The sequence below is a fragment of the Saccostrea cucullata genome, unplaced genomic scaffold (genome assembly GCF_032062105.1).
Source record: "Saccostrea cucullata isolate Sc308-1 unplaced genomic scaffold, CSIRO_AGI_Scuc_v1 ctg146, whole genome shotgun sequence".
NCBI classification, from domain to species: domain Eukaryota; kingdom Metazoa; phylum Mollusca; class Bivalvia; order Ostreida; family Ostreidae; genus Saccostrea; species Saccostrea cuccullata.
Window position 1 is genome coordinate 946137 of NW_026919274.1, and position 25752 is coordinate 971888.

General features: G+C 33.2%; 3 protein-coding genes across 4 annotated transcripts; 1 reads left to right on the forward strand and 2 right to left on the reverse strand.

The window, feature by feature from the left end:
* Positions 1–739: 739 nt before the first annotated feature.
* Positions 740–6078, reverse strand: LOC134228455 (integrator complex subunit 12-like). The gene is made up of 7 exons (XM_062710119.1): positions 5932–6078; positions 3587–3688; positions 2719–3032; positions 2563–2629; positions 2231–2323; positions 1907–2020; positions 740–1666 (listed from the first exon to the last, which is right to left on the reverse strand). Exons 1-7 carry the CDS (start codon positions 6058–6060, stop codon positions 980–982), a joined length of 1506 nt encoding a protein of 501 aa, XP_062566103.1. The 5' UTR covers positions 6061–6078; the 3' UTR covers positions 740–979.
* An 836-nt stretch (positions 6079–6914) lies between these two features.
* On the forward strand, positions 6915–10431 carry LOC134228464 (Rieske domain-containing protein-like). 2 transcript variants are annotated; one of them, XR_009984002.1, is made up of 4 exons: positions 6915–6985; positions 7121–7306; positions 8020–8777; positions 8832–10431. XR_009984002.1 is itself a non-coding variant. In XM_062710128.1 (3 exons), exons 1-3 carry the CDS (start codon positions 6934–6936, stop codon positions 8247–8249), a joined length of 468 nt encoding a protein of 155 aa, XP_062566112.1. In that variant the 5' UTR covers positions 6915–6933; the 3' UTR covers positions 8250–10431. The 2 variants fall into 2 exon arrangements, 1 of the variants encoding a protein (XP_062566112.1); XM_062710128.1 differs by having other exon boundaries at positions 8020–10431.
* Positions 10432–12263: 1832 nt separating this feature from the next.
* On the reverse strand, positions 12264–25464 carry LOC134228478 (uncharacterized). Its single transcript, XM_062710138.1, has 10 exons — positions 25328–25464; positions 20856–21006; positions 20445–20597; positions 20004–20239; positions 19774–19874; positions 19452–19502; positions 19109–19225; positions 18740–18860; positions 15946–16043; positions 12264–15092 (listed from the first exon to the last, which is right to left on the reverse strand). Exons 1-10 carry the CDS (start codon positions 25359–25361, stop codon positions 13956–13958), a joined length of 2199 nt encoding a protein of 732 aa, XP_062566122.1. The 5' UTR covers positions 25362–25464; the 3' UTR covers positions 12264–13955.
* Between the last annotated feature and the right edge of the window lie 288 nt (positions 25465–25752).

Below are 25752 nucleotides of genomic sequence, written 5' to 3' on the forward strand. Positions count from 1 at the left end.
AACAACACTTAATATATTTCAAAAGATTAGTTGGCTACTGAAAAAGAGGAATTCAGGGGTTCTGGCCTTTGCAAAAAAAATGTTTCTACTTCTATATTCGCCACAGATCAGAGAGCTTATGCAGTAGTAAGGTGTCCATCCATCTGCCTCTAAACATTTTTTTTCTTCAAAAAAGCAGTTTTTGTCTGATTTCACTATAACCTGGCACACAAGTAGACTACACAAAAATACATAATTCTGTTTAACAGTTTTTTAATTTTGATGAAATTTATTGTCATGTTTACTAAAAAATAGAAATTTCTGTGAAATACATTCAAAAATGCTACTCAAAAAATTAGAGTTTCAGTCTGATTTCAATGTAACTTTGGTAACTTATCACAAATAGACTACACTTTAAAATTTTAAATAACAACTCCATATAACATTCTAGTATGGAAAACCCCTAATTATTTTATTTTTAGGTCAAAAGGTCAAAGGAAAAAGTAATAAATTCATAAAATCTGTCTATTTGAACATGTTTCCAAGCAATATTGAGAAGCCTTTGAGCTTTTTTGCAATGAAATTTTATACCACAACTCCATATGGCCCAAGTTTGATGATTGTCAGTCCAAATTGATTTTGAGGACAAAACCATAAAATAAAAAGGAAAAAAGGTGTGTTAAAACTATAAAGAAACTATGAAAATACCAGGTGCACAACCATATGTTATTCAATGTATAAATTTTCAGACAAATTTATTTTTTACATGTAATTATAACCTTACCGATAGCAACAAGAAAAATTCCACCATCTACACCTGAATTTACAAAAACATATGAACATCATGCATATTATTATGAAAGTTTCACCAAAATTCTGTAAATGTATATAGCATAATCTCAGACTTCCATGCTTCAAATATTTGGCTAACCATAAACAAAGATGGAGAAAGATACATTGTAAATTCAAAAGTCATTCACAGATGTCAGCTATTGCCTGTTTACTTTAATGAGGCTCTTTTTTCCTGTATTTTAACAGCTGCTTTCTTCTTCATCATCTGCAGCCTTTTCTCTGCATTGACAACAGATGTGCTTCCTCCTGAGGCCTGCTTACTAGATCCGGGACCTTTTGACTTGGGAACCTCAAAAGGTGAACTTGGAGATTTCAATTTTGATGATTCTCCTGCGGCAGCCTTTGCCTTAAAGGCCTCTATTTTAGCAGGATCCACCATAGATTTAGATTTTCCTGACTCTGATGTCTTCGACTTTGTCATCTCTGATGATAATTTTGATTTAGACTCCTCACCTTTAGAACTAAGCTTGGACGATGAGCTTGATTTTGACATTCCACCTGACTTTTCTGATATCTGTTCTGCCCTCTGCTTTCCAGTGTCTGGTTTTGAAGAAACTGAATTAGATCTCTGTATATCTGACCTGCTTGATCGTGATTGGTCAGATTTTCCAGAAGTGGGCTTTGATTGGTCAGATTTTGGAGATTTTCCAGGTTCTGATTTGGTTAGTTTTGTTTGTTCTGTCTTTCCAGATAAATTTGCTGCTAAACTTGCAAGTCCACTCATAGGTTTAGCAGAGAGACCACTCAATCCAGTTGCAGGTTTGGCTGCTAAACTAGCTAAGCCACTCATAGGTTTAGCTCCTGAGTTGTTCGAATTATTACTTGAAGTGGAAACCTAGAAAAAGTCATTGTTGAGAATAAACTAATCATTTTACAAAGTAAAATGTGAAAGATCTGATACCAGATTTTCCTGACCACTATGTGATCTTCAGTTATATGACAGTCAAATGAATAAGCCTGGTAAAACATAAGTTTATCTCAAGCAAAAGAAATTTCATTCAACAAAAGAAATTTCCTTCAAACATAACTTAACAAATTCCATTATAATACTGTATTACATTACAGCCATATTTACCTTCCTAAAGTTGAAGAGTCCTGCTGGATCACTTTTACCAGACTTGACAGAACCCGAGGAGGAGCGGACCTTTTCCTTAGATTCCTCAGGTTTATTCTTACTTGGTTTATTTACCTATCAAAATAAATACCATGTAATTTAAAGTAGAAATATACACATCTCAATGTGCTCTTTCCAACATATAAAATACATGTCAATTTTCATGATATGCAGTGTGTTTTTCAATTCAGTGTAATGTGATTATTATTATCTGGACATTAATTTAATACAAAACAAATGATTGGTATGACCTCGAAGTCATACTAGTACGTTTTTTATACATACCATTTTCTTGAGACTCTTGGTACATTTGTAACAATACCAGACAAACCGGGGATCATGGACATCTTGTTCTGTCACTGGAGGCTTGTGGCATTCCTAGAAATTTGTCAAAGTTTAGTACAAATAACACCAATGTCTCAGGCATTTTTTTCCTTTTTGACTATGTTTTGTGTTTTCCCCAAAAATAATTAGATCAAGAAAAGGATGGCACTGCTTCATAATCATCAATTAAGTCATAAACCAGAAGCTAGTCTTCAAAAATGTTTAGGATAAACATGTGCTTTAAAGTTACATGTAAGCATTTAGGCAGTTTTAGTGACGAGCAAATATAAGACCTGATGATAAAGATGATGACACTCCTGACATTCTACCAGCTGATTTCCAGTCTTCACATCAAAAGATCTAAAGAACAAAGTATTTGTGTTCAAAAGTAGTTAAAATTGGCAAGAAATAATTAAAATATCGGTTATCAATGATTAATATTTTCTTACTTGCAAACAACACATGCTATATCAAGTCCAAAGGCAAAATCATTGAAATCCTCATCACTATCCCCTGACCCTTTGTTTTCTTCTTTCACTTTCACTTTGTCCTCCCTTTCTAGTTTCACTTTCTTTTCCTCATCTTTTCTGGACCTCTCTTTCTCTTCCTTGTCTTTACTCTGTGGTTTCTCCACAACCTCTTGTTTGATGTCTTTGACTTTCATCTCTTCTTCACTTGAGGGACTAATGGGGCGTTTTGGGGATTCTTTCCTCGATTTTTTGGATGGAATTTCATCAGGAACCTCCAGGTTTTCTTGCTTCACCTGTGTAAGGAAAGAGTTCAATGGTCATTAAAGAATTGTGTGTAAACATGCATTTCTGTATTTTCATTGAGTATCATGAGTATTCCAACATTTTCAATATTATGACAATCAACCGTACATCACTTAGAATACCTTTGAACTGCTTATAATATGAAGATTAAAGGCGTAATGAGAAAGGAGAAAAATGCAGGGGACCAGACCGAGATTTGAACCAGCTTTCTGGCCACCAGTGATTGAATCTGTCTGACTGTTATAAAGATCTAGTTTTTTATCACTTATAAACACCAATGTGTTTGAGAAACTAAAGAATATCTCTCACATATTCATTTCTTTTCATTTACATGTACAGTGTACTTGCTGTAATAGATTTTAATTTTCATGTTAGCCCTATTTTAGACCTTTCCCCCAAAACAGAGACAAAAATTTTACAAATCTAGTGTAGGGACATTCCTTATTATTATGATTATCATCAATAACTTGTTTCCCTTTTGTTGCACTTTTTGTACTTATGTCATTCATGAAAATGTCCCAGACAAAAATGGACAGGTTATAACCTTGTCAATGCTCCGTTTTTCAGCTTCACGTTTCTTAGACTTGCTGTCATCTTTTTCTTTTTGTGATGATTTAGATGATCTGGAATCAGAACTTGATCCTCCCTGAAAATAAATAATTACAAATTTTAAGTAAGCAATCTACCAGTCATTTTCCAAAAGCAACTTTTGACTCTTTAAAATTACTTGTGACATGACCCAGCGACTTTTCCTTTGAAGTCAAGCATTCTGTAACTGCGATACAGAACACTTTTTGTGGGCGTTTCTTATGATGGTAGAAATATGTATCTGCAAAATATCAATAATAATTTTTCATGACGGAAAGCTGTATCTGTATATACAGACACAAAATCGTTCAACTAGCATGATACATGTAGCACTGTTAGTATTTACTCAAAATTTGAGGTGAATTAAGAATAAAATTTTACAACGTAAATTTATTCGTGTCGGATTCAAAAATTTAAGAAAAGAGGGAGTGGGGCAGTTCACAAATGACTACTTTGAACCCCTCCCCCTTAAAAAAAATCATAGGAAAATCATATTGTTTAGATTTATATCCAACCAAAACACTATGTGCGTGATATCGTTATTTGTTGATAAATTAAATACAAGTTTACCAAATATCATTTACGAAAGCCAAAGAGAAAAAAAATATGGGAGGGGGGCACCAGTGATTGCTCAACATGAAGTTAAATATGGGTGGCACCCCTTCCTTTCATCTGTTTATTTCAGTTTTGTATATGACGACTTAGAGGATATATTTCTATAGAAAACATTTTTAACGTTCTACATTTTTGTATCAAAAATAGATTCTGATATATCAAAATGTTTTGCATTTATTAAATCGAGGCTTAAATTAAAAAAAATGTCAACAATAGCCGATTAGAGCAAAAAGCACTAAGTAATAAAATCTAAATTTAATTTTTTTGGAAAACAAATTTTATTATACATCCCCTAAATATTTTTTTTTAAATAATAAATACCTGCACGTCCACCTCACCCGGCACTTCAGTTGCGAATGCTTAAAATTTAAAACAGCTTTCTGCAAAATCATATATATGGTTGAGTGATTGGTACCCAAATACGCATGTAAATTAGTGAGGTGATATCACAAGTCATTTATCCTATCAATTCAGAAAGTTATCGCTCTTAAACTAACATTTTATAAAAATACTTGTGACATACCCCGGCGAGTTTTCTTTTGAAGTCAAGCGTACTGTAACTGCGATACAAAACTTTTTGTGGGCATTTCTTATGCAAATAACTGTACCGTATTGCAAAATATCAACGATACAGTACGTTTTATTTTTAGCGATGACGGAAAGCTGAATCTGTATACAGACATACGAATCGTTCAATTCCCATGAAAGCACTGTTAGTATTTACTCAAAATTTGAGGTGAATAAAGAATAAAATTTTACAACGTAACGTTATGAGTGTCGGATTCAAAAATTTTAGACAGTTCACAAATAATTACTTTGACCCCCCCCCCCAAAAAGTGGAAACTCGTATATTTCGGGGGGGGGGGGGGGGGGGGGTTAGATTTATAACCAACCAAGACACTTTGTGGTGCTATTCTTTCTTGTTGATAAATCAAAAAGCGTATGTATACAAGTTTAGCAAAATTCATTTACGAAATAGAAAAAAAAACTCACAGGAGGGTTGAGTTGGGGGGGGGGGGGGCAGCCTGGGGTCCCCTTTGGTTACTCTACATTTTATTAAAAACCAAGTAAAATACCCCCCCCCCCCCCCCCCCCCCCCCCCGCTTTCCTTTCATCTGTTTTTTATATTACGACTACCTTTCTCTCCAGACGGAAATTCAAAAACATTTGATTCTTATATATTAAAATGTTTTGCATTAAATCGTGCTTAAATTTTTTAAAAATGTCGGCAACACATAGAGAAAAAAAAACCTTTGATCAAATCTAAATTTATTTTTTTGGAAAACAAATTATATAATGCATCCCCTAAATAATTATTTTAAAATGATAAATAAACCTCTCTCGGCATTTCAGTTGCGAATGCTTAAAATGGGCTACGAAATCAACTTTCTGCAAAATCATCTGATTGGTTGAGAGATATGTACCCAAATACGCATGTAAATTAGTGAGGTCATTAGAAAGGTCATGTCACAAGCCATTTAGAATGAGAGTACCTGTATCGGAGATCCCCGGATGAGCTATCGCTCTCGCCACAAGCCCCGCCCTGTTGTTTGTGGCTAAATATAACAAATTGGTTTAACAAAATACTGCATTAACAATTTAACAGTTAATAATGGTATCAATATGGATCAAAATAATTTTTCTGAGCATTGATTTTATCATAATTAACTAGCTATACAATACTACCTTTTGTCCCTTCTTTGTATGAAGCACATCATCCAGTAATTGTTTGAGTTGATCAGCTGAGTCCTTGCTTTTAGAATGAAGCAATCTCAAAGCTTTGACAAAGATTGGGTCCAAGTCTGTCATCGTCATTATTCTTCCTTAGGGATATATTTCTATAGAAAATTAATTTTTAATACATGTTAGTTGCATGGATTTAGTATCAACTTTATAATTTCCACATTCTGTCCACAGGTGCTTGAGGACAGGACACCCACCTCTGATATATAGACCCCCTGGCCTTTTAGACTTTTTTCACAAGAATTATATATGGGTGACACATTTGTGATATAATCTATCCTATCAATTCAGAAAGTTTGCTTAAACTAACATCTTATAAAAATTTCTACCCCACTCTGATTGACTCTAGATTTTATAAAACGTCTGTTTTATGTAATTTTTCGATTTGTTGGTATAGATCTTATCACAAATATGTCAATGAAAGATAATTTATTTTATAAGGGGGCGCTTGTGATTTCTGTCAAGTTTCAAATCCTCCACATTTTAGTTTACACCAAGCCTTGAACCTATGCAGAGGAAATTCAAATTGAAAATGTCACAGATGCAAGTAGTTAGTACATATTTGAAAAACTTATTGGCAGTTAATGCTCTTTTTAAGATAAAAACTTAGTTTAATGTCACCATTTGAAACCCAAAACAGTGTCCTAGTACCAGTGATACTACCTAAGATTTTTACCAGCTATCTTGGTCTTTCCGTAGTATTCCGGAACAATAACAAAAGTGAAAAACCAAATCGTAAATCTAGCCCGATGCGTAAATATCTTTTTTAATTTTGACTCTGTTTTTCAATTTGAGATTTTTAGTATGTTTGTTTATACTAGATCGCTGTTTCTAACTCTTTTAAATGTTATAAGTGTGCTGTTTCATGTCATTTTCTTTTCTTAAATATAATAACATCGGGATCAAGATTTGTTAAAAAATGTAAACAGAAAATGGGAGGGAAAAATGCAAGATGATCAGAAAATATACATACCCTTAGATAATATTAGCTTCCATGGTATTTTATGTAACGGATATTTTTTATTAAAGGATATTTGATTTTAAAAAAAAGCTAAGACTATTTTGAGGAAGTTATTAAATGACAGAAATTGTAATCAACTTAATTTTTCTCAAAGCATGGCATTTATTTCAGAACTTTACGACTGGTCAAGACCAGAGGAGAAATATCAGTGTTTACAGAGGACGGTCCAATTAAGACCAGGTCTGAAGAGACAGAACAGTAAAACAGGGACCCTTGTATCATGTAACGAACAGCAGATTGCCATCTTTAGGTACCATAACAAGGTGTATGCCATCAAGGAGAAATGTCCACATTTAGGTATTAAATTGCCATGATTAACAAAAATTGCTTCTAGATAGCAGCAGTTCTAACTGTCAATTATTTCTTACAGAACTAATATGTTGACGGTGCAACCATTAGGGCCAGCACAGATACTTGTATTATTTTAATTTAGACAGGGTTCATCAAACTGCACGACATTTGGTGCATATAGACTCTGATGTCGTATGTAAGTTACCTTACCAAAAAGAAGCCTGAACAGTGCTGCAAGTAAATGAGGAACGTTTCATTTACTATTTATCTTCAATATTTATCCATTAAATCAGAGCGTGTTAACTTTTAGTTGAACTATTCTCGCGAGAACGTAGCTTTAACAAGTGATGAATTGTGGGTCCAGAGTTACTGAGGAAAAAAATTCTGATGAATGAATGTGCAGTAGTCTGAATTTTCCTTTGTCCAAGCGTTGCTTTAAGAGCTTGCAGCGACAAACGTCGATTTGCGATGCTCGCTGCGCTCGCTATTAAATACTTGTGCTATACTAATGCTGTTCAACATTAGCCCTTAACATGCTTAAGAAATATTCATTTCATTAGATATTCAGGTTTGTTCATTAATTAGATAAATAAGTTGCAAGCAGTAAGATACTCCAGCTCAAATTATAGTATGATAAGCATATAAAGTGGCAGAATAGTTGTCTGTTAAGACTTGTGTTGATTACTACATGGTAATACTTGAATTCTGCTTTATTATAGGTGGTCCTCTCCATTTAGGGGACATAGAGGAACTCCCTGGGAATTCCCTGTGTGTGAGGTGTCCTTGGCACAGCTGGAGGTTTGACCTTGACACAGGACAGTTAAAGCAACCTAAGCGGCCAGGTGTTTGTTCCGTTGTCTACCCTGTGATTGTTAAAGAAGATGGGGGACTCTTGGTTGGATTTGATCAATTTGATCCAAAATATTTCTCAATGGATTCATCATTTTGAAATTAAAGGGGGTGGAGGTTAGAGACTCTAGATTTATTCATTGTTGTACATCAAGATGTATTGGTATTGTTGATGTTTGAATAGGATAATTGATGATATAAATTACTTCTGACCCAGTTTACACTGATAAGACAGTATTTTTTTTATGTTCAAAACTTGTGGAAACACTTTTTTAAAAGTGCATAAAATTTATTTATAGTTTTCAAAATACAAGAGGTGTATTATGTTTATAAAGATTTCTATTCAAAATTTTTATGTGTTAAGTCACTTTTTGTCATTTTTATGCCCCCTTTCGAAGAAGGGAGGGCATATTGCTTTGCTGCTATCTGTCGGTCCACTTAGTTTCCATTCATTTTCTTCACAATCGTTGCACATACTGAAATAAAATTTAGTATACAGATTTATCAGGTGAATATCTAGGTCAAGTTCTGTTTCGGGTACGATCGCGCCATTTTTGACAGAGTTATGCCCCTTGGACTTGGAAAAAAATCCAATTGTTTGCAGTTTCCATTCATTTTCTTTGCAGAGGTTGCACATACTGAAATGAAATTCAGTATACAGATTTATCAGATAAATATCTAGGTTAAATTCTGTTTTGGGTACGTTCGCGCCATTTTTGACAGTTATGCCCTTTTTGACTTAGAAAAATTTCAGTTTGGGGGAGGGGGGCATAAGTGTTTACAAACATCTCTTGTTTTTGTTTGTTTTTTGTTCATACCGGTAAGCACTGTTAAAATGGCTTTTTTAATACATGTACTTGTTTTTCTGTTAATGGTGTTTTTAAATGATTTTTGTATTATACTGGACAGTTTTACAGCCAGTGTGTTTTATTTTATGTAAAAAAAAACTTTTTTTATTATTTGCACTTCATTTTAATTTCATCAAATATTTTGATAAACAAATCACAAATTAAACTTTCCACCATCATTTTATATGGCTTTGAAAAATTTGTTACTGTGTGTTTTAAAGTTAATTATAAATATAATAACTCCATATAAATACACTGTGCAGTGTTTTTTTTTTTTAACAAATATTATTTAAGGTCATATTATTTTATTTTGATTTTTACAGCAAAACAAAATCATTTGATATTAAATACCAGTATTGATTTTAATCTTTTGACATTTGCCATGATGGTCTTCAGACTGCAGTCTGATAGTATTTGTAAAATTCAAATGAAGAAATGTGTGTATTTTTAATGTGATTTTATGTTAGATGGTTTCTTTTTATGTGTTTATATGTCAGGTGGTTGGATATTTAATAGTCAGCATTATTTACAGTGCTATATAAGGAATAGTTTATTTGTATATTATTTTATATTTCATAGTCAAAGTGATAGTTTTATTTCAAACATTGTTTTTACGTAAAGCACCTCAATAATAAGTATTGATTCAGTCATAAATATACATGTACTGGATTGCCAAACCCAACTGTATTTTTAGAACCTGACAGGGATATGGAGATGGCCTACTAATCACTATATTTTCTTTCAGTTTACCTGTTATAATTCATACTGTGAAAGTCTTACATTTGATTTTGTGTTTTCTGTTTAGCCCATTTGGAAAGCAACTTTTTGTTAAAGTCTTGTACATATACACAATAAATAAGAATGTTAGGAAATAAGCTAAATCAAATCTAAACTTACTTGTTCAGAAATAAATTTCGGTCAGATATGGTACAATTTACATAATACATTTACACTGCTTGTTATCACTACAAAGCTTGCTTCTCAAAATTCAAATTTTTCTTTTTTTCCCATGATCAATTTACAAGCACAAACATCGATTTCCTGTATACATAGGTCTTTGCAAGACCTGACTTGACAGATTTTGTTTTTATGTAGTAGTTTTTCATATTTATCAGTATTTTACTTATGGCATTATTGTTTAAGAGTTAAAAACAAAACATTCTTTAGAAATCAATAGTTGTTTATTGAAAGTTGTTTCAATTTTGAATATAGCATGAATCTGTTATCAAAGTAAGTTAAATGTTGTTCTAATAGTGCTTTATTTGAAGAAAATATTGAACCTTACCAGTTCAATTCAATCTTGGATTTGACCTCCGGGACAATTTAATGAAAAAAAAGTTTTGCAGTCTAAAAAAAGTCATAATTTGTTTCAAGCTTTGGAATATATGAAACCATAACTGTTGAAGCAGTAATAAATTGTGTTCTGCAGTTCTATGTTACATTTGTGTTTGAAACTATAATTAATTTGTACAAGGATAAAGAAAATGGGATTTAATGACAAACAAAATGCATAAAGTGCCCCACATCATAATGCAGGTCAATACTTGTATGCAGAGCAAAACATTTTGATCTGACTCTGCAGACATCTCATCTACAGATAAGTCTGAGGATGGCATGGCAAGATAAGGCTATTTGTAATCTAATAATGGAGGGGTGTTTTGACATCAACAACCAGAAGTCTCTGTCGAGACTGAAGCTCTACTGGTTTGTACTTATAACAAAGGAAGAGAAAAGTAGCATTTGGGACTTAAAACTTTACGACAGCAATAAATAGAATAATGATGCTTGATTGAGCTCTTTTTGTGGCAAGATACTGCAATAAGACAACAGCAGTAGGAGTAGCTATTAATAAACTTTTAAAGTATTTTCAATTTTAGTAACCATGGCAACATCATTCCTTGATATCAAAAATCATTACACAGAATTGTGTAACTTAGTGTAGTCTACTCGTGTGCCATGCTGTATTGAAATCAGACCAAAACTGTAGGAGGTGTAGCATTTTGAATGCATTTCAGAAAAATTTCTATTTTTAGTAACCACGGCAAAAAAATCAAAAATCGATAAACAGAATTATGTATCTAAGTGTAGTCTACTTGTGTGCTTAGTTATATTAAAATCAGACCAAAACTGTAGGAGGAGTAGCATTTTGAAAGTATTTCACAGAAATTTCTATTTTTAGTAACCACGGCAACACCATTCATCGAAATCAAAAATCGATATATAGAATTATGTATCTTGGTGTAGTCTACTTGTGTGCCAAGTTATATTAACATCAGACCAAATCTGTAGGAGGAGTAGCATTTTGAAAGTATTTCACAGAAATTTCTATTTTCAGTAACCATGGCAACACCGTTTATCGAAATCAAAAATCGATACACAGAGTTATGTATCTTAGTGTAGTCTACTTGTGTGCCAAGTTATATTGAAATCGGACCAAAACTGTAGGAGGAGTAGCATTTTGAAAGTATTTCAGAGAAATTTCTATTTTTAGTAACCACGGCAACACCGTTCATCGAAATCAAAAATTGATATACAGAATTATGTATCTTAGTGTAGTCTACTTGTGTGCCAAGTTACATTGAAATCAGACCAAAACTGTAGGAGGAGTAGCATTTTGAAAGTATTTCAGAGAAATTTCTATTTTTAGTAACCATTGCAACACTGTTCATCGAAATCAAAAATCGATACACAGAATTATGTATCTTAGTGTAGTCTACTTGTGTGCCAAGTTACATTGAAATCAGACCAAAACTGTAGGAGGAGTAGCATTTTGAAAGTATTTCAGAGAAATTTCTATTTTTAGTAACCACGGCAACACCGTTCATCGAAATCAAAAATCGATATACAGAATTATGTATCTTAGTGTAGTCTACTTGTGTGCCAAGTTATATTGAAATCAGACCAAAACTGTAGGAGAAGTAGCATTTTGAAAAATTGTTTACAGACAGACAGACAGACGGACGGTCGCTGGACGCATTACTATCGCATAAGCTCTTCTGGTCTCTGACCAGTAGAGCTAAAAATGATATTCTTCTAATCTTTTTATGCCCTCAGATCAAAAGAGTCTATGCCCCACACCAGAATTGTGTTTCCATTGGGGGCATAGTGTTTTATAAACACATCTTGTTTTCATATAAAATCAAATAGAATATCTGTTGAGGTTTTAAGAAAAGCACAAGGGTTATTCCTGGTGAATGAAAGTTCCTGACACAGGAAATGACTTTTTTATTGCTGTCTACTACCATTGAGATCCATATTTCACCTCGGTTATTACGAAGGACCTTGTACTGGTACATCTATCTTACAAAACTGAGAATACAACATCTACATGTAAGATATAAATACTGCTGGATATAGACAAAAGAATGTACTAATAGAGTTTTATTTTAATAGTATATATCCATTACACAATCAACAATAACATAAACAGTCAGTTTTCCTATGTTTATATCTGCCATTATAACGGCTGCCACTATAGTGTTACGAAAATGAGATTACTTGCTACCATCCTTGCCACCTTTTTGATTTTTTTTCTAAGCTGAGGTTCAAGGACCACTGAATTTCAGTGGATGAATATGTAATAAATGTAAGAATTTTACAGCATATGATTGCTAATTATACACCTGGTATTACAGATGGGCATCACCAAAAATTGTGTATCAATAACAATTTTCCCCCAAAATATCATGATAATATATCATGATATTTTTACAAGTTATTTGGTAAATGATTTTAAATGAATATTTTTTCTTTAAAATGTGCTGGAAAAACAAATTTCACTTCCTTTATATTTTCATTTTCCTGTAATTGCAATTCCAAAGATTGAACAAATAAATGTATTATTTCTGGACTTCATAATTCTGTAACTAAATACAGGTTTTCCAGTCTAAGTATCACAATACATATCATACAATCAAAAATCGCAATATACATGTAACTATAAAATAGGTCATCCCTATTATACATGTACTGTATATTGAAAGTATTTTAATAAAATTTGAAAACCCTGTCTAGAAAACAATGTTATAAATACTTTGCATGTTACTTTTCAAAAAAAGGGTTTACCTAGAAGAACACAGCTACCTGAGTTTAATCCTTTAGTAAGCTGACTTAGCTAAGGCATAACAGGCACAATGAAGCTGAAAACGAAAAAATCTACTCTGACTCAGCATTTTTCTTGCTCTACTAACATTCCCACAAGTTTCAATATTGACTTAATGAAGAACCCTTGCCTTGAGAAATCACACATCTATCACAAAAAATAAGGCAAATCGATTTAATGTCACAGACCAATACACTTAGCAAAACATGCTGACTGAGCAGAATATTGAATAGAGAAACATTTCAATAAAAGAAGCTAGGCAACTAAAAGGAACAAAAAAAGGTAATAGTACTATTTTACATCATGTGAAGAAAAATGCTTGATAATGTACATTTTTGAAACTGCTTTCATGTAAATTTACTTACGTAAAATCTGGAAAAAGCAACACATACTAACCCTACTAGCATTTATATAAAGTACCCGTTTTAAAGTAATAACCATATTGAAAAAAGAATCTATTAAGACTAATCACGTAAGAAAAGTGTCAAATTCCTCTGAAAGTCAAGAATACAATCTTTGGATGTTTGATATACAGCGTATGGGGTCATGATTTGCACAGTTTTGATATAATGTGCTCCTTATACCCGTGTTAATTCTAAAATAAATGCTACCTTAAATATAATAAGCAATGATTACAGAAAGACAATCGTCAATGCACATTTTAAGTTACAAAATAATATAAATTTAATTAATATGTTATATCACAAGAGATAAAGGAAGCTCTATATAACATTAAATTTCCCCACTACCAATTACTTGTATATATGCCAATATGGAATAAGGAACATCTATAAAGAAAGTGATAAAAAAATCTTGTACATTGTACAATTACTGGTAGATAACTATGAATATATAATCAGCATGACTCTTCACTGGAACTTTCATCTGAACTTTCGGAGCTTGTATCCGCCACTCTGATGGCGAAGATTCTGGCATCATACGACGGTTTTAATCGGTGTCTGTACGCGATTCTGGGCATCTCGGCAGATGCTGGACGACTGTCTTTAGTTTCATTGAAAAACTTTTCCCTTATCAGGTTAGCTGGAGCAGATGGTCTCTGGGGCAATTTTTTCTGAGCTATAAATCCATAGGGTCGAGGATTCAGGGGGTTTAAGGGAGGCTTTCCATTTCTTTGGCTTAGAGGGAGCGGGGGTTTGGGATGTGTTCTAAGAACATTTTCCCTGTTCATTTTATTTTCTGAATTGTCCTCCACTTGTTGACTAGACTTTGAACCATTCCTTATTCCATTTGACACAGAGTGATTGGCATGGGATATTTTCCCATCCTTGTATTTTAGCACCATATTGTCAGCAGTTTTACGATCAAATTTTGAATCACTGGCTGATTTTCGAATTTCAGTCACTTTCTGTTCTTTTTTATAGCTTGCCTCCTTTTCATTTACAGATTTTGCAGAGTTTGATCTCTGAAGGGGAGGGCGACTAGCACCAGCTACATTAGATTTCAAATTTCTATCAGACACGGTCCTTCGTATAGACTTTTCTTTAGCTGGCTTCCCCTTAACAGAGTCGGGTGTGTTGGATCTCGTTCGTACACTGATTTTGTCAAAGCGTGTCGCTACCTGATTGATTTCATTTGTTACTTTTGTAGCTGTTGCGTGATTCCGTGTTTTCCCTACAGCTTTCTCTGATCTGGTTGTTAGCGGTGAACTTGTGCTGTAGTTTCTTTTTCCATTCACCCCAGGCTTGCCATTCCTTTTCAGGTCAAGGTCATTTTGACTGCCACCTTTGGGGGCACTCCTAGTCACACCCAGTCCTTTCCTGTAGTTGTTATTCTTGCGGATATTTTTTGGTCTTTCGTCTTCATCGGAGGATTCAGATTCTGTCTCGGAAGCTTCTGATGAGCTTTCAGATTCTGAGCTGAATAAATCAAGTTTAGCTGGCTGCCTCCAAAGCCTTATTGGTGGATCTTTAGGGGGTGGAGGGGGTGGTCTTAGCTGCATTTCTTTCATTTTCTTTGCGTAGTCTGGCGAGCACTGAAAAAACAGAAAAACTGGTTCACATGCATTCAATGAAATAATTCTAAATCATCATAAAAAAAACAGTAGATGTAATTTTTCGAATTCCATATGTTTCCATATTGGTATGTATATTACAAAGATGTGAATAAATAGTTAACCTTATTACAGTAAACTTCTTTTACAACGTAGTCAATTATAAAGTATCTTGGATGTAAAGTAGCGATTCCAAAGTCATGGCAAAGAGTCCATATATTATTTTCATTGAAAGGAAAACCGCTTACAACATATTTTGTATATAACCTAGTATTATAGCTTAAAGAGGCTGGGTGGTCATGGCCATTTTTAGACTATTTCTATCTCCTTTAGAAGAAGAGTTCCATATAAAGATATACAAAAATGATCAAATTTTAAAAGTAAAATGTATGAAATTTTTCTTTGTCAAATGATAGTTGACAGCTAAAGATATCATATGTAAAAAATTAAGTTATATCTGGTGGGTATTTTTTTTGTTAATTTGTTGACCCCCCATCCTCCTTAAAAAGTATTAGGAATTTGGTCCTGTTGAGATACATTACATAAGATGTTTAATGTATCTTGAACTTGATGGGGCATGGAATTTTTTTTTAGATATCCAATAGTTTCAGATATCTAATATGTTAAAATACATTTAAAAACTGAGTGGGACTTCCAGCTCTCTTTGACATAACCATGGTATTTGAGATACATAAGTACACTTTACACATGTACAATCCATTGCTTTCAAAAAGCCTAAAAATGGCTGATTGAACACCTTCATTGCACATTTCTTGTACAATTTATTGATTACCATTTTCCCTGCCTATATGACAAAAGATTTTAGTAGACTTACTAAAGCAAATCTGCCCTCCTCTTTGGTTATGAGTTCCACCATTTCATCTTTCCATCCCAATAGGTCTGTGAACTTCTGAGCACTGTTAATGAGGTCACCTGAAACATTATATCACATTTTAAAATTTGTTGCAAAGGGAAATAAATCTTTTTAAAAAATTCATAAAACAGTGAAGGACCTTAAAGGTACTTTATTTGATATAGCCTTAGGAATACAATTGAATATTTTAAATCAACTACTTGGAATTTTTAACATGACTAACTGATTCCCTTGTGTTCTTAATGAGATAAATTTAAAAACTGTTTGTTTACATGGAGTTCTCTGTAATCTTCAGCTGTTTTCAAATCCTCCAGTTGGCCTTGTATATCTATGTTATATCTATGATACATGAATTTATCATGTTTGTGAATATAGTTTGCAGAGTATCATTTTTATGGTTTTGATTGTCACAATGGTACTTGCCTAAATTTGATCAAGTCAAATATTGTGGATTATACATGTAAAAAGCAGTGTAAAGCATGAAATACATGCATGTAGTTGTGTGAAAATCATGATAAAGCGTATACCCTGTGGTTTGTGGTTAACCAATGATCTGGGATAAAACACATAACTCATTGGATAAAAAAATTCATATCCAACAACAAACCATGGGAGATCCTAAATTTTTGTGTTAGCAAATGTGGTGATATCGTTCTTGAAAAGAATTTTCTGTCTAAAACCATCCTGTCTAAAAAAAACATAGGTAATCAGAGATTACAGAGCTCACCTCAACGAATGTTGTCTTTAAGTAAGGCAAAGTCACACAATTAACCAACAAAAAGTATACATTCCAAAAATGAAAAATTTAAGCAATTTTGATCTGATACTTTGAAATAGACCTACATAAAAAATTTAAACTAGTTCTTCTTCATGAAAATATAATGAAAATCCAGCATCTGAAGCAAATTTGAGAGTTTTCATCTCTTGATGCAGCATTTGTGCAAGTTTGGTTTATACAATGTTATATAAGCCTTATAGTTTTTGGAAATAGACCTGCAACCATAACTTTTACCTTGTCTATTATCTGAAAAATGTATGTAGAATTCAGCATCCGAAGCAAGTCCATTAGTGTGCATCCTTAGCTGTATCATCCATGCAAGTTTGCTCATTCTAGGGCTCATAGTGTATTGGAAATGAAACATGCATCAAAAACTAACATTTTCACTCATCCACAAAAAGTAGGTCAGATTCAGCATCCGAAGCAAGCCTGGTAGTATGCATCCTTAGATGTATCATCTATGCAAGATTGGTCATTAAAGAACTCATACTTCCTTGGAAATGAAACCTGCACCAAAAACTTTTACCTGTTCACTCAACCGGAAAATGCAGGTCAGATTCAGCATCCGAAGCAAGCCTGGTAGTGTGCATCCTTAGATGTATCATCCATGCAAGTTTGGTCAACATAGGGCTTAAAGTTACTTGCAAATGAAACCTGCACCAAAAACATTAACCTGTTAGCTCAACTGGAAAATGTAGGTCAGATTCAGCATCCGTAGCAAGCCCGGTAGTATGCATCCTTAGATGTATCATCCATGCAAGTTTGGTCAACATAGGGCTTATAGTTACTTGCAAATGAAACCTGCACCAAAAACTTTAACCTGTTCACTCAAGCGGAAAATGTAGGTCAGATTCAGCATCTGAAGCAAGCCCGGTAGTATGCATCCTTAGATGTATCATCCATGCAAGTTTGGTCAACATAGGGCTTATAGTTACTTGCAAATGAAACCTGCACCAAAAACATTAACCTGTTAGCTCAACTGGAAAATGTAGGTCAGATTCAGCATCCGTAGCAAGCCCGGTAGTATGCATCCTTAGATGTATCATCCATGCAAGTTTGGTCAACATAGGGCTTATAGTTACTTGCAAATGAAACCTGCACCAAAAACTTTAACCTGTTCACTCAACCGGAAAATGTAGGTCAGATTCAGCATCCGAAGCAAGCCCGGTAGTATGCATCCTTAGATGTATCATCCATGCAAGTTTGGTCAACATAGGGCTTATAGTTACTTGGAAATGAAACCTACACCAAAAACTGCACCAAAAATGTTAACCTGCTCCAAAAACATTAACCTGGTCATTCCTTTGCTGAAATTGCAGCATCTGAAACTCTGTCTGGTACAATGAAACACACTAGAACCATATTCCATGCATGTCTAATCAATATAGGACTCAGAAGTAATTAAAAAGAAAACTGCTCCAAAAAACTTAACCTTAACCTGGGACGCCGACGCCGACACCGACGCCGACGCCGACGGTATCACATAAGCTCCCCCCAACTTCGTTGAGGTGAGCTAAAAATTGAACCCGTTACTGTAGCCACATCTAACTTTGGTGGCAATGACTTAACTATCGCTAATTCTCAAGACAAACAATATAATGATATTTTCATTCTGCATTTTTTTCCCTGATCAAGTGATTGCTGACAATAGGATCTTTTAAACTGAACAAACCCCACCCCATCCCATTAATCCCTTTCTCCAACTCTTGTGACCATATTCTCTAGAATGGAAGGCTTTCATTTTCAAACATTCCTTCATATGAGGATGCTTTAGTTCCAGTGATCAATTAAAGGATCCTGGTTTAAGAGACTATTTTGAAGGATCCAGTGGTTCAGTTTTTAAGAGACAATAATGAAATTAATTAAAAGCGAATGACAACAGAAATGGAAATGTCTACCTGCAAATGATCAGAAAAGCTCACTTGAGCCTTTTTGCTCACATCATAAAACATTTCAATTTGTTAGTGATTTTGTTACCTGGTGAAATGAAGTCCTGAGCACGTCTCTGATATTTGAATGGTCCTACAGCATGCATATTAAATAACACTCGAGGTACTCCCCACTTTACCGAGTCAATGATCCCAGCAAAGGGCTGAACCTGAAATGGAAAACACTGTCATGGAGTCCTGAATCTTATCTAGTTATCGTTTCTCATCATCAGAATTAAGCAAAAAAATTGTATTTATAAAAAAGATCAATAAAAAATTTAATAATTTAAAAAGAAAAACCCAACATATAGTGTTCCAAAAGAATCAAACAACAGATTTTACTGTTGTATCACTAACTCCTTTGCAGGTGACAAAGGAAGAAAATTTTTTTATGTGTGGCAACTAGTCCTCAACAAACCTCTAATGATGTCCCCATGACAATGATCAGATCAGCCTGAAGCATGTCCCTCATGTAAAAATAAAATCTTTTGGGTAGGTCCTCTCCAAAAAATGTAATATCTGGTTTCACAACTCCCTGAAAATATTTACCGGTATGAACATGTGTATCTATGTACTCATGTATTCTCTGATATATGGCAATTGTGATTTCTTAAAGCTAGCAAGTTACAAAAAAAAAAACCCACATATGTATAGTTTAATTATCTTATAAAATATTATCAAAGAACATTAAAATCAGAAATACATGTGCTTTTTTAGTAACCATATAAATAAAACAATTTAATAAAACTGATAATGCATACCATACATCCTGGTTTCTTGCACTTTGGTATTTTATCAGAAAATATTGCTCCCTAAAAATATTATTAGGAGTTACTTCTTGGCATATTTTCAAAATCCATCACATACACTTCACATGTAATTTAATAATTAAATCCTTTGCACTGTACATGTATATCCATAAATTACAGTAAAACTCATTTAGTATGAACACAGATATAGCTAATTTTTATAAAATACATTGTATAGTCATGTTTTCAAGATCTCTAAGCAATATTCTTTAGAATCTTTGGTAAAATTTTACCCTTGTAATGAAACATGATAAAACAAAATGAAGAGACTTACTTTGATTTCCTCTTTGTCATGCTTCTGTCTACATATAAGGCATGTGGCCTCAGAAAATGTACCATGGGCCTCCACCATTTTCTCAGGAGGTAAACCAGCAACTGTAATACATATATATTGTTTAGAACTTAACCCATTCATTGTGGAAATTTTTTAAATTGATACAATTTCTTTGTGTTCTTAAAGATTCTTTAAATACAATAAATATAACCATAAGTTGTAATTCTTACTTCTTTCAAGGCCGTCAATGTTTTGTGTGTACATGCGGAGTAACATCCCCTTGTCATGTAAGAGTCTTACGAAATAATGTATGTAGTTAGGTCTATATTTCCCAGTGGGATACAGTTCTTTGGCAAGAGTGAAGAAAGGCTTTGGATTGTGATGGAAGAATTCTATATCAAAGATGGCTTCTGGGTAGGGAATTCTGTATTGTTGGAGGTTGTCATAGAGACCAGTACCAGGAGTCCTAGAAAAGATGGAGACAGTAAAGAAATATCTGACATGCACACAAATACTAGTATTTATACTGAAAACATAGATATAAGGAAACTCATGCTTAAGAGAAGAAAATATTCTCAGAAAACGGTGAATATAGAGAGTCAATAACAGGTAATAATCATATACCGGTATATAGTAAAAATGCCAACTGAAAAAGAAGAGAGGTTTTGTACCTGAAGTCGGGAATCCCACTGGGTGTACTGATACCAGCCCCTGCCACCACCACAATGTTCTGGAATACATCACTCTTTATGGCTAGGGCAACATCCTCCAAAGATTTCACTTTGGTCTTGTCACTGTTTCCACTCACTGTAAATATTCCTCTCCTGTAAAAGTGACAGTCATGTTCATTAGAGCTTTCTTGCTGTAATGTTAATTGGGCATTTTACATATAAGCATGTAACTATGTAAATTTGAAAAATTTAGAGTGTACAATAGTATAACAAAACAGAATTAAATACAAGTATCATTTATATTCTTTTTTACTTCAAATATACATGTATACAATTAATGTTACAAATCATCCTGGTACCGTATGGACCTGGGGGTGCAAAAAAATACTTGTACAACAAAAAACCACTTACCTGTCCTTCACCCTGTTGTTGCGGACTCCCCTCATGCCATTGGCAGACTCAGCCTGCACTTTATACACAGGACTGCTCTGTGACTGGAAGGTCCGGAGCTGTGACCTCGGACCCTTAAGTCCCGTGCCACTGCCCAATGGCAGAGGTTTCACTGTAAGAAACAAGGCCCCAGATTCATCAATACATACCAAATATGTACAGGTTTTGTAGCTTATCAATGCAAATGTTTGCTAAAATGTCATGCATGTGGGGGTTATATCTTTTGCAAACATTCTAGTGTCTAGATACATATTTGAATGTACACAAAAGAAAACCAAAATGAAGAATTTATGAGGATACCAACATGTACTTTAACAATAAAATCCAAGCGGCATGTTGACAGAATTAACAGACCTGCAATTAAATGTTATCAAAGAGAATCAATATTCCAGATCCTGTAAGAAGCATTAAACAGTTCGATGGGGAAGGACTGGTACAGTAAATCTATGAATAATCCATGGAGACCAGAAAATGTGTTCATTCAGTAACTCTCATAAAAACCCCATGACAGCATTAGATACCAAAAATCAATCAGGCTCTTCAAAACCTAAACTAAGCAGATGCATAGTCAAGTATAGCTATATATTTAAAGGCAAGTTCAGTTTTTGACCTTTAACTTGACTGTTGACAATTTTTTCTTTGAAATGAATGTGGCTAAGATATTCTTTGAATTCAATGTTGCTTCTTATTTAAACACTGTATTCATAAGTCAAACATGTTTGCAGTTAAAGGGAATGATTTTGCAATTTAAAAGTCTATCTCAATAAAGCCATTACCAGACGAATGTTTAAAGTTGTCTTTAGATTTCAATACACTGTAGTCTGAAATTGAATGTGCATGTATTGTTTACGTCTAAATGTCCAATCTTAAAACTTTAATTAGCATGTGTAGAATTTTCAACACCCCTAAACTGAATCAAAGTTGCAGCACATTAAGCATAATACATATATTGAAAGAAGTTATCATGATCTTATTTGTGTCAGTTTTTGGTAAATCTGACAGAAATTCAAAATTTCAGATTTCTTGTACCACAAAAAAACCTGTCCAATAAAATATGCCGATTCTTAAAATGATCTGACATCTATCAAAAATTGTAGCATTTGTAGGCAGGATAATTTTGACTTTTTATTTGTCATTTTGTCATCTCATTATAGTTTCATCTAGACAAGTTGAAATTGACAAGAGGCCCATGGGCCACATCGCTCACCTGAGCACTAGCTTGGAAAAAAGCAAAAATCAGTTTATTTGAAACTTGAAAAGTTTAAACACAAAAGTGGTCCTAACCAATCCTTAAAAGAGAGAGAGGGTATAATTTGAGCAAATTTGAATCTACACTATCTAAGGATGCTTGCATATTTCTTTGACTACTTGTGGAATTATTGCCCTTTACATTTGAACTAACGTTTTTTTCTACAGGCCATTAGGTGCTTTACCAGAGAATGACAAGTTTTTTGTTTATCAAAGGTAGATGTATATTCAAAATATGATGAATAATTCACAAAATTGGAACTAACACAATTGGTCTTACTTTAAATTTTGAAATAATCGAACTGCTTGACATTTAATGATATCCTGGATCTATATGTTTAAAAATATCGAAAGATAGTAATGTGTAAAACCTGTGAAAAAGAATCTTCCATGATTTATGGTTGGATATGATTTTTATCCAACTTGTTTTGTGTTTTTATCCCCTTGCCAAACCTCGGGATTAAAAGAATATCCAACTGGCAAACACAAAACATGGGAGGTTTTATTCATGCTATTATCCATATTAACGAGGCCCGATCTAGTTGAACTGCGCATACATTTTAATGCAGCGTTGACTCAGGCACGTCACAGTACCCTTGACTGCCGTCACAATTGAACAAAATAACGTCACAATTAAAATGACGTCATATTGCGCTAAAATGTTTTGCTGACCTGGTAACTCTATAGACTGTACATGTTGAAAGCTGGTATTTCTATTATTTACATGGGTTTTTTTTAAAATATTTTTTTAATTGATAAACAACTTTGCAACATGATTTATTTTGAGGTATCAATTTCTTGGTATATATTCATTAATTTTACCTTATTTTATTTCAATTTGTGAGTTAAAAAAACAAACACTGCAACCGAAAGTAAACGATTTTAGTCTTTCTCCTTGAACATGTTGAAGTCTTTATACACACCTTTTTTTTATTGAGGACTTAAATATGCATGAATTAGCTTGGTTTAAAAAAAAAATCAGTCTTTGAATCATTTAAATGCAACCTCCGATATATTTTATTTTTCTATAAATATATAACATGATATTAGTAAAATTCGTCATTTTTCGCCTTTAACCCCCCCCCCTCCCCCTTTTCCACGTATAACAACGTCGTGTATAAAGAAAAAAAAAAGAAAGCATGAAGAGAAAATTATTTCAAAATGTAAGAATTATTTATTTTTTTAGAAACTAATACAGTATTGCAATCGTTTGTTGATGTTATGTACACCCATGGCGACTTATTTCAAGTCTAGTTGGATAAAATAAGTGCTAATTTTGTGTTTTGATATGCCCTCTTTTCACTGCAATAAAGGCTACCTTCAATTTTCTTTTCATTTTTTATAAGAAGAATGAAAATGGCATGATATATGTGAAAAACAAAAATTTTCATCATGTATTTTTTTTAAATTTTCAATTTCTTTGTTTAGTGGAGGATTTTACTATGTTATTGTGTATAAAAACACAAAAAATGGTCCATATCTTGACAGTGCCCCCATTTGACTACAATAAAGGCAAGGTAATAAAATTTCATTCTAATTTTTCTTAGCATAATACACACAAAAATATTTCCATATATTAAAATTTTTTATCATTCCGTTTTCGTAATTTTCAACTAGATCGGGCCTCGTTAATTGTTCCTTGACTGAATTTTTGCTGCTTATGCAGAACTCATCAATCACAAAAGATAAACAACTGGAGTTCTGGATTTATTTCTTTCTTGAAATGGGCAAAATCTTTAATTCAGATAATTTTCAAAAAATCTCAGACCTCTACAGGGTTCGACACTAACGCTAGCCCGCTGGCCCGGGACAACTGAATATTGAGGTCGGGCTACCAAACATGTCTTTAAACTTGCCCTGCAGGGCTACAGTAAATTTTACCAATTACTCATTAAGAGCAAGAAAAATAATTATAATTTACAGACAATATACCTGATAATAGTTAAATTTATTTTCAAATATGTTTTATCAGCATAATTATAATTTTTTAAGTCGAAAATGTAAACTTTAAAGGTGATTCAAAATACCTTAAATGATATAAATATAGAATTTTTCGAACAGTAAAAATGTCTTAGGTACAATCATAGAGTGACATATAATTTACACCCAAAATTCAGCCAAAATGCAGGATTTTTCATCTCTATTTTCAAAATTTTCTGTGTTGGTATTAGAAGTGTGTGACCTTTAAAAACTGCAATGGAAGCTGCAGAACTGAAACTCCCCCTACGAATATTGATAGATCAGAGAATAACAGTGCCATCCCAGCAGCCTTCGGCTACTGGATTTATTTCCTCAAATTCAGGGCTTAAAATTGCAAAATCTTAGCCCTTTAAAACCATGGTTTTAAAAAAATCTCGATCCCTGGCCTCTAACTACTCTTGTAGTTAAACTTGATATCATATTTTTATGAAGCGTATTTACTATTAGGTTGCACTGTATTGCCACCCAAAATGACACTACAAATATGGATAGCTTTAAATGGTCTAAATTTCAGGCCCATTTACAACAGTTATAAGAAAAGTTTTGATGTAGAAATAGTGAAAGAGTATGCTTGGAACACACAGTTACAGTAGTAATATTTTCATACAACTTTTTACACATACTGTCATAAAAACAGATAAACAAATAAAGAAACAGTAAACTTTTTGTGCCCAATAAATATACTTATTTCAATGAATGCATTGTAGCTTTCTGGTCATCCAATCTGCAGGCTACATATCTGCACTACAATGATGGCAATGTTTCAAGCTTTTAAATGCATGCACATTAATAACTAAGCTAGGATTAAACTTAACTCAAAAAGTCAAGCAATTCTGATACTGTTCCCAGAGTCAATACACTAATCATTTATTATATGTTGTAGAAACACTTCCTTTATGTGCTTATGACATATATGCATGCAAAATATTTTATAATTGTTTTTGTAAAAAAAAAAATATTAACATGATTAAATCACAAAAGAAAATTTACCCTTAAAAAATAAAATATGACAATTGAAATATTTGCTCAAGAAGCTAGTCAAATTAAATGAAGAATTTATTCTATCATTAAAGATACTACATTATCAAGTGGAATACATGATTTATTTAATCATCTCAAGTGCACATATGTCAGTAATAACTTTATCTAGGCCAGGAGGACTACCTGGTATTTGTAAAGTTTGTAACAAATGTAGTGAGACCTACCTTTACTAACAGCTGTCATAATGACTTTTAACATCTTATTAACATTTTCACGATTTTTTCATTGTGATATATTGTAAATATTTCAATATATTTACAACTTTTACAAGAAGGACAAAGTTTGTCAAACATTCGCCATGTTTAGCTTGGATACTGACTGAAGTTACCTTCTTTTTGGAAGAGTTCCGAATCGTTGAAAAGGGGTCAAATCAAAACGTGTTATTATTATTTTTTTTAAATCTTTGAAATTTCTACTATTTTTGAAAGTTTTCCTTTTAAATGTATATTTTATATTATATTCTTTTGATTTTTTTAATATATCCTAGGGGATATTTGTCCCACTAGGGCAGCAGTTTTGCTTACTGTTATTTTAAGGCCAATAAGTGTGTAATTTTAAGGAAGCTCTAAACACTGCACACAAAAGAGTT